Source organism: Phaseolus vulgaris, chromosome 7, assembly GCF_000499845.2.
Source record: "Phaseolus vulgaris cultivar G19833 chromosome 7, P. vulgaris v2.0, whole genome shotgun sequence".
Classification (NCBI taxonomy): domain Eukaryota; kingdom Viridiplantae; phylum Streptophyta; class Magnoliopsida; order Fabales; family Fabaceae; genus Phaseolus; species Phaseolus vulgaris.
In genome coordinates, this window is record NC_023753.2 from 39,197,322 (window position 1) to 39,211,907 (window position 14,586).

Below are 14,586 nucleotides of genomic sequence, written 5' to 3' on the forward strand. Positions count from 1 at the left end.
CATAGTCTGAAACCAAGTTGATCTCATGGTGAACCAAGGTATATGCATTTATTCCTCTTCCCATCAAGCTTTGCTTGTTCATACTTTGTAATATGAACAAAAGCTTTACATTTGGAGATACCATAAGAGATTTCCTTCATCTGTTATCTCTCCATTTAGTGGCTTGAAGGAGATAGGTTGGTCAAATTAGTAGTAGTTCTTAGTGCCTCTCCCTAGAATGAGATAGCAAGTTTTGGTAGAGAAAACATGCTTCAAACCTTTTCAAACCTTGCTCTGTTGAATCTAAAGAAAAAGGTGGTGAATCAGTTAATAAAGGATAAGATGGGATGACTTATATTCTCATGTGTTGTTCTTTTTAACAACTTTGCATGTTTTGAGTACATGCATTTGCCAATAAGTACTAATTGGAAAACTTGTTCTTGACACCACAAATAAGAAAAAACATACACTTCACAATTCCTTATAATAATAATAATAATATAATGATATTTTAAATTAAAAAATAAAATAAAAATTATTAAAATGTTAATCTATTAGTATGTTATGTGTATGTTTTTATTATTGATGGTGTTAATATATCACCATCTATATATATTAGATAACATTTTTTTCAGAAGGTACTAATTATAGAGATAAATTATTATATAAATGGAAATGATAAAATATGAAAACAAATTTATTAAAAAAGCACTTAACAGTGGCAGCCAGGAAACTAGGCACAAAAGAAATATAAAATTATTTTAATTTTTCGTTTTCATGAGAAAAAGAGTTATGCTCTTTATTTACACTGACAAAATTAACTTTTTAAAATTAATTTTTGTAAACTTATATTTTATTATTCAACTTACTTAATTTTAAAAAAATATTATTTGTAGTAATATTTATAATATAATTATAAAATTCTCTTTGAATTTATATTTTAATTTCTAAATAATCTTATATAATTTTTAAAAAATATTCAAATTGGGTGGAATACAGCTTCTGTCTCAAGCAGTGCATGCTGCTGCGTTGGCTTCTCACTATGAGGCCACGTCAACACCACTCATGCATCTCAAAAAAGTAAATAAAATGAATTAATTGCTTACACTTTCATCTAGAGCAAGAAAACTGCATTTGATCATCAGGAGCATAGTTTCCTTCATTGAGATTTTTTTTCTGCACAAGTTTAGCTGATTTTGATTCTAGAAGCTCATTAATGGTATGTTTTAAGATTCAAAGCACTTTTAACTATACTTGTAGATTTTCCTTGACACCAAGATTTATATTCATATTTTTGTTTAGATGATTTACCATTATTATTGCATGCATGTTTTGATATTTCTCAAGATGCTTCAGTATGCCACCAACATCCTCCTTTTCTATTTTTCTATTAACTTCACCTTGTTGCATAGTGCTATAATTATTATGGAGCATTTAATCTAAGAAGCTCTTGCTGGTGTTGTAGTGTAGAGAATTTGTTTTCAAAGGTTTCTCTATACCTCCCATGACCAGCTACATCAGTACTATCCCCAACTTTACCTTAACCTGGTGGTTACTTATGTATATCATCATCCTGTTAAGGTTCTTGGGACATTATCGTTCTTAATATATATTCATTTAAGTGTTTTTTCATAAATTTGCTTTCATGTTTTTATTATTTCAACCTATATAACAAATTTATTTCCATAATTGGTACCTTCTGAAAAAAAATTAAACGACAATCTCAGTTTTTAAAACAAAACATATCATTTTCAAGACTGCAGAAGCGTTTAAAACCAAAAAAGTAGCAAGCAAGTTATGCAGGCAACTGAAAAAACTTCATTGATAAAATAATTATTAAAAGTCAAATACAAATTATGCAAAATAAAACGTTTTGAGAAATGCCTTCTTTCCTCTCATTTCTCCCTACGAATTGACAATGGCACCTGCATTATCTGCGAAAGAGAACCAATTTGAATTAGATACACATTGATGGAGAAAAACTTAGAGAGCTAGGTAGTTCATACAGAACTAAGTTCACTGAACTTCCTCATGAATCATCCAATTTGACCAAACCGCAAGTTAATTTTCATATATTTAACATCCCAGAAAAAATGGGGTTGCATCACATTAGACCAACTACTGGGGGAAAATGGAAAAAAGGATTTTGATTACACCTGTTTCTAGTGAAGAATCAGTTGTTTCATTATTAGAACCTCATCTCAGTTGTTATAGACCAATATATTGCATCCGGTAGCTGCCATGACACATACTGATTCTTCACCAATTATCTTTCTCTTTACGTTTTATTTTGTTACAGAACCAAATAGCTGGATATCTGCAGGATTAAAAAAACTCCTGCAAGAAAAGGGTGGAAGTATCAATGCTCAAAAAGGACACTTTCCAGCCACATGTCACTTCCAACTCATACAATACAAATGCAGAAACATTGGAAGCCAGAGGAAGTCACTAGTTTAAGTGCAATCAGAAAATCACCGCCAAGAAACATGCATACAAGTATCGGCCACATGGGTGAACAAGGAACGGAGTTTAAGGAAAACAAAAATTTATAATTGTGTCAAAATGTTAAAATTATTATGAGAAACCTTATATGCTTTGCTTCTGCCACTTGACCCTTAAAAATCACCCAAACAACAACAAAAAAGAGAGCAAAACACAATTTGAGTTAAGAATAAAGGAGGCTCAGATTCGCCTTTTCTCAGACAGGAGAGGGAATGGCTAGTGCACAGGCTGCGTCAACAGCATCTGTGCAAGAACCAGAAGGTAAATTCCACACAGATACCGAGTCACCTAGCCAGGACACAGCTCTTCGCTCATATCTGGTCTAATTGCTGAAAACATAATCATTGCCTCGTTATAGCCAGAAGAAGAAGAAGAAGAAGAACCTGAATCCAAAAAGATGCAGAAAGAAAGAGATGTTTGTGTGTTGTGTGTATATGGAGAGCTGTTTGGTAAATTCAATTATAATGATCATTGGCTTACACAGCAACTTAGAGAGGGCAACAGCTATCAAGACAACCTTCTCTCAAAGAGCGGAGCCTCATACTTAAACTAATGACTAATGAGTACAACCCTAATTGCAGGGTTTCAGAAAAAAGGCTCAGATTCATCTTTACAGAGGAAAGAGACAGATGGGAGGAGCTCACCCTGGCTGCATCATCAGCATTTGTATAAAAAGGTCATGCTTGTCTTCTCAAACAGACACTGAATTACCTTGCCAGGACTCAAGCTCTTACTAATGTCCATTTTCTGATCTAAATGATGAAAACAACATCACTGCCTCCCTTCTGACCATTGTCCAGAACAAACAGAAAGTGAGTCAAACATAATCTTCCACTGGGTTCTATAACTGAGGATGCAACTTCACTTGAAAATAACGGGAACAAAAACTGGTATGCAATTCAAGGCTCAAAAATGCACAAAAAGAAAAAGCATGAAATGGATAACTGCATTAAGAGAATTGATGAAAATGTCATGAGCCCAGGCTTGCAAAGAACAAACCAGAGCCATGCCTCCTCAGAAAATTGACTGTCCAAAAACCTCATCCCTCTCCCAAATTAGACCAATGGCGGTTCTAACCAGGGTTCTTAGAAATAAGTTGTTCTTATGGGTTTCCACCATTGGAGCTTGCGACATGGCTGCCAATTGTAGAACCAGTTCTGACAGGCTCTATTTAAATTTGATTTTGTTTTTAAACTAAAATTATAGCTTCACATCAAACAAACAAAAAATTAACAAAGACAACAATTGAATTAGTTATATTCCCCTTACATTTTGAACTTTCATAAATTTTGAAAACCCCATCAAAGCAAGCTAAAACATTCAGTCATATAGAAATTGTAGATTAAAAGAATCATAACAGCCAACCAGATTATTATTGGATAGCATTAAAAGTGAGGAGGTATATGGACACTATACTTGTAGAGCCCCAATGGAGCAGATGTGAGTACGACAAAAAGATCATCACATCCGTAACGATGGACTCGGTTAATATCCCAGACCTGTAACTGTATCAACCATAGTTTGTTGAGCAGTATACCTTACTAATGTCTGGAGACAGTAATCCAAATGAGTAAAGTATGACTTACATAGGGAAATAGGAACATATGAACTAAGCATATAGGATTTCAGAAAAATCAAAACATTTTAGTTCGTAAAGAAAATGCAAACTAACAAAATCCTAGGAAAACAATTTGTTTTGTTTTTGTATAATAATATAGAGTAACAGAAGTACTTAGAATTTTCAGGCCCCTAATGTGTAGAGCCCCAATGGAGCAGATGTGAGCACGAGAAAACCATCACATCTGTAACGATGATGGACACATTAATTTTCCAGACTCGTAACTGTATCAACCATAATATTTTGAGGAGAATACCTGACTAATGTCTGGAGACAGAAACTACTAAAAGAACTAAAAACTTAAAAAGATAAAAGAGATGAAGACCACAAAACTAATCAGTATTATCAAAACCTTCCGTTACAAATTGTATCTCTTCAGACATTCCATTTTCCCAAATGAACAGAAATTTCATAATAAAAATCGCAAAATAGAAGAAAAGTAGAAAAAGCCCAAACCTTGACAGGGATGATAAACAAAAGTAAGGACTCGGTAAGGGTATGGTATAGTATAATGATAACTGGTCTTAAGAGGTGCAGCGAAACCTCAAAAATAAAATCTCCACACTACATTACCAGTATTTTTTTCTAAAACCAAACTGTGTTCAGTTACCTTTCAATAATAAATATGAACAGAACAGATCATTCCTGATGATAAAGCAGAAAAAAAAATTGAAAAGAAAGAAACAATGTACCGAATAGCGAAAAGTAAGATACCATGAGAGATCCAACTCGATATATTCGATAGCATGCATTGATCTAGCTGGTTAAATATACATCAAGCTATCATATCCTCATGAATAATAGAATATGCGCTGCTCAACCAGCAACATCAACATTTGAATCCTCCCATCTCAGCAAGAAAAAAACAAGTGATATTTGGCATTGAAGGAGGATAACAATAGGATCATCAACAGCACCGGAATCAAATCTCCATGCAGAAGACTTGAGAACTTCTCATTATTCCAACACAAACATGCAACAAAACCTATACCTAATTCTGTTTTTGAAAATAACTAAACAGAATTATTAAATGTCACTGTAATTGTTATTACAAAACCACTAACTCTACAATGTTGAGAGAACAACATTATAGCAAAAACTTCATTTCACGCTTTGGAAACAAGTAAAACACAGAATAGAATACCCCAAAAGCAAAAATAGTTTCATTTTCTCTACTTTTTTTGTTAAACTATTGCGCGCTGCATATTCAGAGAGTGTGAGAATGGAAGAGGGAACAAAATCAAACCTGACTCTGCCATTGTGTTGAGCTGAGGTAATAAGAAATGGAATTAGGGTTTTCTTTAGGGGCAATATTTATAAGGAGCGGGGTTTAGTTAGGGTTTTTGCGTTCCGTCAGAAAAAAATTCCTCCACTATATCAATTTTAACCTGCATTTTATATTTTTTTTAAAAATTTAGAATTATTTTTATTCTATAAATTTAAAATTGTGTTTAAAAATTCGAATTCAAAATATTTTCAATAAAATATTCTGAAAAACACTATTTTTTATTTAAATTTATTTTCGTTATTTTTAAAGAAAAATTTATTATTTTTAATAATAGATTGAATATATGTTATAATTGATATGGTAAAGGGATAATTTACCGGTGACTACAAATAAATAACAAAGAGGGGCGAAATCATCAGAAAAAAAATTATACAAGTTTAAACAAAAACTGCTCAAAACGGTTGATAATAAAATATTTTTAACTGCAGTAATTTGTGTACCGGTCGAACACCAGACGACCGAAGCATTGAACAATAAATAACAAATAATATCAAATAATAAATATGTAACAAAAGAAGTTATTATTCAGCATTGAACAAGTCAAAGACACGTTGAAACACATTCCTGTAATATCGGAAATCGCTATGCACGATCTAGAGACCATTAGCCATGGACAATTTTTTCCTGCACCCCTATATTTTTCTTCTTGCACCCCCACAATTTTGTAAATTTCAAAATTGACCTTCACCTGTTATTTGAATTCGGGATCTGAGAGTGTGCTACGGATTCATCAATCCGGAAGTGAATCGTGTTGCATTCTAGATGAGGGGTGTTCTAGAAGCAAAGTTTGCATAAATTGTTGATTTCTAGATTGCTGAATCCATAAGCCTAATTTCTATTACGGATTGGTGGATCCATAATGATTTTTTTCAATTATGGATTTCTGAATCCGGAATGCATATTTTGAATTATGGATTGGCAGATCCATAATGGTTTTTTCAATTATGGATGTTTTGCATTTTTTATTTTGGATTAACACTATCATTCATGTACTACCGGAAGCACAAATCCAAGAGATTATCGGATGTGCCAATCCAAAATTTTACCGGATGTGCCAATCCAAAATTCATAATCTGGAATACAAAAAAAATATATATACAGTTTTATATAGGGACAGTTTTGTCTTTGCGCAACCTTGTGGGAGTGCAGGAAGAAAAATGTAGGGGTGCAGGAAAGAACTGCCCTGGCACATATCTTGGCAGCCAACTATCCAGCCCACGTAGGAAGAGGCCCAAGTCAACCTATATAAGGGTAATTTCTTCCTGCATCCCCATATTTTTCTTCCTACACCCCCACACTCTTGTGAAAAGATTAAATCGCCCTTATTAGTTTTTAAAATTCCAAAAATATCCTTAATCTAAAAAAACCCTAAAGAGGTGCAGGCAAGGATGCTCTCTTGCGCAGCCATATCTTTCATATTCCAGCAGCAACACGCTTTCATGTTCTAGCAACAGTGTGACACCTCCAAATCCTTCTCCTTTAATCTCACATTTTTTGTTGGTGATTTAGAGTGTTCTTGACAAAGGGAAGTAAATTTCTTTGCTTTCGGATCTGCACATCTATTTTTTTTATGGATTTTTGTTTCCGTAAGTGTTTTCTTCCATTCCAGATTATAGAATCCGATAGAATTTTGGATCACAAAATACGGTAAAATCTTGAATTTTTGCTTCTGGTAAAATCTCAGATTTGTGGTTTTGGGAAGATTCCGAATTTGTGGATCCGAGAAGGTTCCGAATTTGTAGATCCGGTAAGCTTCCGAATTTGTGGATCTGGATTTGTGTTTTTGTGGTCATCCTTTCTTCAACATATAAAACTTCATAAAAAAAAAATCTATCTTCAAATATGATTTGCAATGAGCTTCTTTTTTTCTTTTTTTAATATTTTTTTGGTCTATAGTTTATTTATATTTGTTTAATTGAAATGATACAATGCTTTTTTCTCTCTTTTGGTTTGAATAGAATTTTATATTTGTTGTTTTTTGTTTGTTTTTGTTCAACATCTTATTCATTAGTTTGTAATTTGGTTTAACTTGAATGGTGTAATTGAACAATAATGGTGAAGGCTAGGGGAGGAGGTTTACAAGGTGATCGTCTACATCTCACAGTCTCTGTTAGAAGAAGACATGTTAATGAAGATGAAAAACATGAAGAACATGGATAATGACTTCTCAATATCATCATCATCCCACAAATCAACCCCATCATACAATTCTTGTTCAAATTCATCACTAACGTCAATGCTTCTACAAATAAATAAAAAAATGAAACAAAATCATTGCATTTTGGATCTATGAATCCATAAGTCAAAAACATTATTCCGGATCCAACAATCCATAATTCAAAAAAACCATTTCGGATTCAGGAATCCATAACACAAAAAAACAATTCCGGATCCACCAATCCGTAATGCAATTTAGGCTTTCGGATTCAGCACTCTGGAAAACAACAATTTATGATCTTTTACCTTTCAGAACAACTCCTCATATGGAAAAACACAATTTAATCAATTTCGAATTCATGAATTCATAATATATTACCGGATCCCGATATCTGGTAGCCTCTTTTGAAATTATAGGTCAAGGTTAATGTTGAAATATTTAAAATTGTGGGGTGCAGGAAGAAAAACGTGGGGATGCAAGAAGAAAAAGCCTTATATAAGGGACTTCTGAAAGGGGGAAATTGTACGTTTTTTTATATCCTGGAATACTAGATTATTCACTAGCACTGACTTGAGCATTAGAGTGCAATCACAAGTACCTCGCCGACCAGCGGAACGCGCGAGAGAGAGAAAGAAGTTTGAAGAACTAAAAGATGAACAACACGACAGCGAATTATGTATGACATTACTCAGGCCCCGACATCCACACAGGTATTCCTTGTGTTGTTTGTGCGGGGAGGAGGAAGAGTCGTCGTGTCACTTGTTCTTTGTTTGCAGGTTTGCTTGGCGTATCTGGTGTTTGTGCTTTGAGTGGCTTTGAGTGTCGTTTGTTTTTCACAAGGACCCTAAGTCAAATTTTGCACAATTCAGGATGAGTCAGACTTCTGTTTCGGTTAACGACGTTTGGGGTTCAATTTGGGTTGGCATTGTGAGCGAAATTTGGAATATTAGGAACTCGATCATCTTTAATAGTGGAGTGGCAGATGTGTCTAAGGTGTTCGCTTCAATGCAAGTTAAGGTATGGTCTTGGATTCATGCGAAATCTCGTTTTTCTTATTTCCCGTATTCTAGTTGGGTTTTAAACGCTTTGGACTGTATGAGGTTGATTATGTAATGTTGGGTAGTTTTGGTCTGGTAGCCTATTTGACAATCTGGTAGACAGGCGTTCTAATAGGAGTTATTGTCAGGTATTTATGTATAAGGGTTGGACCACCCCTAAAGTGGTCCCTATTTATTTATTTATTTATTTTATTGCTGATAAAAAAAACAATTTTATAAATACCAAAAACAGATAAATTTAATTTATAAGTAAAGTAAAAAAATCAGCAACACATTAATTTGTATGATTGTTCGATTCCTAAAACTACATTCAATTACATTACACAATTTGACTTCAATGTTTCACTACAATCTTAAAATATTAAATTAAAAAAAATACATATGTAACTAGATTAAGAGAAAACATTACCCATTAAAAATGTTTGAAATATCTTATACACACAAATTTCAAATTCAAATTACAAGTTAATAACAAATAAACTATATTTCAAACATTTGTAAAAAAAATAAAATTAACATAATCAACCTTTTTTAATGGATCTTTAGCAATATTTCTTCCAAAACAATTCAATCTTATAAAATTATTATTAGAAAAGATTAATTGATCACAGTAAAACTCTCTTAATCTAATTTGAAAAACATAAAAATTATATATTTGAAAAGGAAAATTTCCTTCTAAAAATAATTTTAAATAACTAAACATAATAATAGATTATTATTAATTATAATCCATTTTTTTTCATCAATCCAAAATACATTTAAAGACTATTTTAATAGATTATAACCTGACTTAATCAATTATGACAAAATATTGTATTTTTAAAAATAAATTGAAATAATTAATTGTATTTTATTTTAATTAATTATATGATTTATATCAAAATCATATTTACACAAAATAATCAATTATTAAATATAAAAAGTATATACATAATTCTAAAAATTTTCTCACATAATTAATTATTCTTTATCATAATCGATTATTTTATGATCTTATTTAAACACAATAGTTTTAACCTCATATAAGTAAATGTCTGAACCTAATCAATTAATTATTCAATATCATCTTATAAGTTGTTTCTCACTTTACATTTTGATTATACTAAAATAATTAATAAAAAAAAACAGATTACATGAAATACTTTCACATATTTTACTAATAAAAAAACAGATAATTAATAAAAAATCATCATCAAATTATCAGATCATACTTTCACATACTTTACTAACATCGTAATCATAAGTTTTATTAGGGCAATTTATAAACAAAATAATTAAAAATTAATATCAAATAATATATTTTACACTTTAGAACAAGATGAATGCACTCAATCATTTATCATTTTAAAATATTATTTTTTCAAATACCGTTACACACCGCATAACCTAAAATATTTGTTTATTCGGAGAATAAGTTTTAGAAAGTACAATAATAATTAAAAAAAATATTTTTATAATGTAGTAGGAGGAAAAGGAATTATCACGATGAAAACAAAAATAAAATAATTTCATTCTCAGCACGTGTATTATTATAAAGAATAACACTATTCAATTATTTTTCACATTAAACATGATATTATAACATTTATGAGTGTCATTAATTATTTTGTAAAGTTTAAAAACTTTAATATGATAAATTTATATTTATTATGTGATTTTTTATGTAAGATTGTATAACATAAACGTGTGAGCATGATGAAAGACAACATTCATATGCATCATCCCCTAATTAATTTATTATTATAACTATCTTATTATAATAATTTCTATATTATTAAATAATATCTAAAAGCAGTAGTAGCAACCAACCAACCCAACAATTTATAATAAATTTACTGTTGCAAAAGAAATTTTATAACACAAATGTATTTTCTGAGTTTCGTATTTTAGGATATAATATCTTAATTTTGTTTATTGGAGCAAATTTACATGGTATGAATGATTTTTTAAAAATAAATATGCTTTATAGGATATGGTTGGGTTGCAAATAATAATCATTTTATTGCTTTGATTAAAAAACGAATAAATATTTTAATTTGAAACAAAAATAAATGTAAATAAAATGTTATAAAATATGAGTTGTTTAACAATTATACTATCTCGAGAGCAGATTTGTGTATGAATTACAGAAAAAGTGGCATTTTAACAATATCTTAAATTATTTTAATACATGATAAGATGTCGTAAACGAACATATTAAATTATTCTGAATTATCAGAATTATAATTTTGAAATGGATAAAATTCTATTTTAAATTCCCGAACTTCTAATTACGATTGTCAATTTATAATAATTATTAAAAATATTTGTGGACTTGTATAACTTCATAATTGATTATGCATATTAATAAATTTTAAATTTAACTACATTTTTAGTTCCTGTAATTCTAAGATAAATTTTGTTATAGCTTCTTGAATTAAAAAAAAAGTTTCTTAATATTTTAGAAATATATAATTTTAGTCTCTAAACACCATCTTTAAGAAATTTGAACAGTTTTTTAAAGTTATTTATTTCTTAAAATTTATGTTTAGGAACTATTTTTTCTAAATTTAAGAAATTAAATTTGAAAAAAATATATCAGAAATTCCAAAGACTAAATTTATAATTCAGCCAAAGTTTTAAGAGACTAAATATGCATGAAAGATGAAGTTTTACCTTAATATTTACATTATATACATTGAGAGGAAAATCTATCTATTGGTATTTCATTCTTCTGTTATATATATATTTTTATAATAATTATTTATAAAATCTTATAACAATAACTCATAATTAAATCACAATATAAAATACTTTTACATTTTCAGTAATATATATATATATATATATATATTAGTTTTATGTCCAAAATATCTAATATGAGTGCAAACCTCACCTTATAAGATTGAGTTAAACCTCACCTTAATATAGTATCAGAGTCATTCAAAATTGATTCCATCAAAAATTTGTTGGTCTTATCATATCTATCATCAAGTCACCTACTATTAGACGGTTATCGGATCATTCATAGATATTTAATCTAACGTACGAGTTGGAAAGTTTTGACGTAAAAAAAAATAAAATTAATATTTTATACTGCTAAAATAATTATATACACTTATTTTCTAAAATAATTAAAGATGTCTAATTTATATGTACTAATAATAAAAAACTATACATGTCATAGGCTTATTCTTCCAGTGTCTGTATTCAACAGATATTCCACTATATTTTTGTCTTTTACAAAAAAGTTTCTGACTTTCAAAAGAAATACACAAACATTTCCTTATTCAGATTTGACATTTTCTTTAGTTTTGGTATTCTGCCAGCTATGGCATGTGAATTGATGCAGCTCAGCTTTTGTGCCAACCACATTGAATCAGACCCATGTGACTTGGTCACAATACCATTGAAATCTGCATACATAAGGGCATGGTTAGTCAGAGTTTCTGCTAAGGAAGAGAAAATGGGGAAAGCACTTTGTTGGTGTTTGGTTTTGACATGCCTTTTGGTTCCTCTAGCAGGGGCTTCTGATTGGAGCATACTGAAGCTGCAGACACATGATGGATTGAAGATCAGCTTGAAGAACTACTGTGAGAGTTGGAGGATGAATGTGGAGCTGCACAACATTAGGGAGTTCCAAGTTGTGCCTGAAGAGTGCATTGAGTACATTGGGAAATATGTCACTTCCACACAGTACAATGTGGACTCACAGAGAGCAACTGAAGAGTGCTTGGTTTATCTCAGCACAAGCTGTAATCTCAAGAAAGATGGACTTGATGCTTGGATTTTTGACATTGATGATACTTTGCTTTCAACTGTTCCTTACTTCAAGGATAATCTTTATGGGTAACTCCAAATTTCACTCCCATCTACTTTTTCTTTTACAGAAACTCTGATCTCAATTATCACACAATTCAACTAAGTTAACAACAATCTTCTGTCACATGAAATCATCTGTCATATTTGACAAAGTACTTTTATTGCTGCATATATGAAAGTACTTTTAGAAAGAAATTAACCATTTTTATTTGAGTTAACATGTGAACACTTGTTTAAAATCAAGTGAAATGCTCTTTCAACTGATATCATTTATTGTGAATCCAAACAAATTGTTCAAATTGCTTGTTCATGATCATTGTGAATGATTGTGGATGTGTTTGACAACAGGGGAAGGAAAGTGAATGTGACATCTCTAGAGGAATGGATGAAAATGGGTAATGCACCTGCTCTTGATCACTCATTGAAGCTTTATAATGAGCTTAAAACCAGAGGTGTGCAAATTCTTTTGGTTACTTCAAGGAAGGAGTATCTCAGATCAACCACAATAGACAACCTTGTCAAAGTTGGTTATTATGGTTGGACTAAAATTATCTTCAGGTGAGTCCTTTTACCATACCACTATTTTTTTATTATTTTTATAAAAAATGTCGACATATCAATTAGATTGACAATTTAAATAATAATAATTATCTCTTATGAAGAAATTATTATTAAAAAAAGAAATACAAAGTAATATGAAAAACTTGATAAAACACATATATTAACAAAATCAATACCTAATTTATATCTATTAATAAAAAGGTTTAAGAAAAAATTAAATGAAAAATCAATACCTAACTTATTATACTAATGAAAATACTCTATACGAATAAAACATAAGTTATAAAAGTTTACAAGCACATCCATTCCATTCAAAAAAATATAAAAAATCTTAAATCTATTTTTTCCACTGTACTTAAAATAAATATTCTATCTTTTTTTTTATCAACAAAAAATAAATAAAATAAAATGAGACACTTGAGGGGTGTCCCAACTCTTATACAAAACCTCAAAAACAAGTTTCCTAACACCCTACCAACTAAGAATCCGACAAACATTGCACTACATATCAAGATAAAATTTCAGACAAGATATAAAAACCCAACAAATACAGTTACATCACTCTACCAAAGAAGTCACACCCTCAATCAAGGACATACATCCAACAACTAAACAAAGTCTTTTACATCAAGCTGAAGTAACAATATTCTATCTATTACAAAATATGGAAATAACATTAATCCTACCATTAGTTTTCTTTCTAAGATTCCTCATATTTAGGCTAAATGTTTGTGTTTTTGTTTCATTGTTGTTTGTGTGCAGAGATCCTGCAAGTGAATTGGTATCAGTGAAAAAGTATAAATCTGATGTGAGGAAGCAAATAGTAAATGATGGTTATCGCATTTGGGGCATTGTTGGGAACCAATACAGCAGCATTGAAGGGATTCCAAGCCCTAAAAGGACATTTAAACTCCCAAATCCAATGTACTATGTTGCCTAATATTTTTCCATTCTTTCTTCATAATTTTCAACTTTTACTCAAACAGTAATATGTTGCAAACAATGATCCTAAGAGATCCACAATGAATAAAAGTCAATTTACATATTTCATGTCCACTTCATACTTAAAAAACCTATTGTTTTATTATAATATAATATTTTATTTCAAAAAATACTTGTTTTTTTTATTATTAATAATAAATAAATATGCAACACTTCACTTATAGAATAATTATTTATTATTATTAAAGTATTAGATCCTACACTAAATACAGATGCAAAACTTTTTTTATTGATTTTATAATATTAAATTATATTTCTAATAATTTTACTTTAATAAATAATCCAAAATTATGATGTATTAAATTTAATAAATATCACACTTAAAAATATTAAAATACAATAAAAGTAAAATAACCATACAATAAATTTGGAAAAATTCAAATAAGATATAATATTATATTTAAATATGATCAAATTACATATAACTCATTTTAATGATTGAAATTTGCTTTAAACCTAATAGTTATCAACTAAATCACAAAACTATTATCTTTTTTTCCTCACCAATTACATAGCTGTGGCTCTTACGAAGACAATTTTTTATTAGTTTCATTCAGCGAATTATCATTTTTAAATATGAATTTTATTTGTCTAAACATATTTTTAATTAAAAAAAAAC

At 29.9% G+C, this 14,586-nt stretch overlaps 1 protein-coding gene and 1 long non-coding RNA gene across 4 annotated transcripts; one reads left to right on the top strand and one right to left on the bottom strand.

Moving 5' to 3' along the window:
* Positions 1–1,774: 1,774 nt before the first annotated feature.
* On the bottom strand, positions 1,775–5,470 carry LOC137827471 (uncharacterized). Of its 3 annotated transcripts, XR_011083755.1 has the most exons (4): positions 5,346–5,447; positions 3,126–3,266; positions 2,136–2,316; positions 1,775–1,913 (listed from the first exon to the last, which is right to left on the bottom strand). It is a non-coding gene; the product is annotated as an uncharacterized lncRNA (long non-coding RNA). The 3 variants fall into 3 exon arrangements; XR_011083754.1 differs by lacking the exon at positions 3,126–3,266 and having other exon boundaries at positions 5,346–5,470; XR_011083753.1 differs by lacking the exon at positions 5,346–5,447 and having other exon boundaries at positions 3,126–5,339.
* Positions 5,471–11,897: 6,427 nt separating this feature from the next.
* Positions 11,898–14,010, top strand: LOC137827472 (acid phosphatase 1-like). Its single transcript, XM_068633630.1, has 3 exons — positions 11,898–12,431; positions 12,753–12,962; positions 13,728–14,010. Exons 1-3 carry the CDS (start codon positions 11,914–11,916, stop codon positions 13,903–13,905), a joined length of 906 nt encoding a protein of 301 aa, XP_068489731.1. The 5' UTR covers positions 11,898–11,913; the 3' UTR covers positions 13,906–14,010.
* Positions 14,011–14,586: the final 576 nt, after the last annotated feature.

What these genes read in the sequence shown, in the direction of transcription:
- LOC137827472 (XM_068633630.1), top strand. Translation starts at nt 11,914, where the DNA reads ATGGCATGTGAATTGATGCAGCTCAGCTTTTGTGCCAACCACATTGAA. An exon ending in TTCAAGGATAATCTTTATGG is followed by an intron (nt 12,432 to 12,752) that starts GTAACTCCAAAT and finishes GTTTGACAACAG; the next exon opens with GGGAAGGAAAGTGAATGTGA. An exon ending in TGGACTAAAATTATCTTCAG is followed by an intron (nt 12,963 to 13,727) that starts GTGAGTCCTTTT and finishes GTTTGTGTGCAG; the next exon opens with AGATCCTGCAAGTGAATTGG.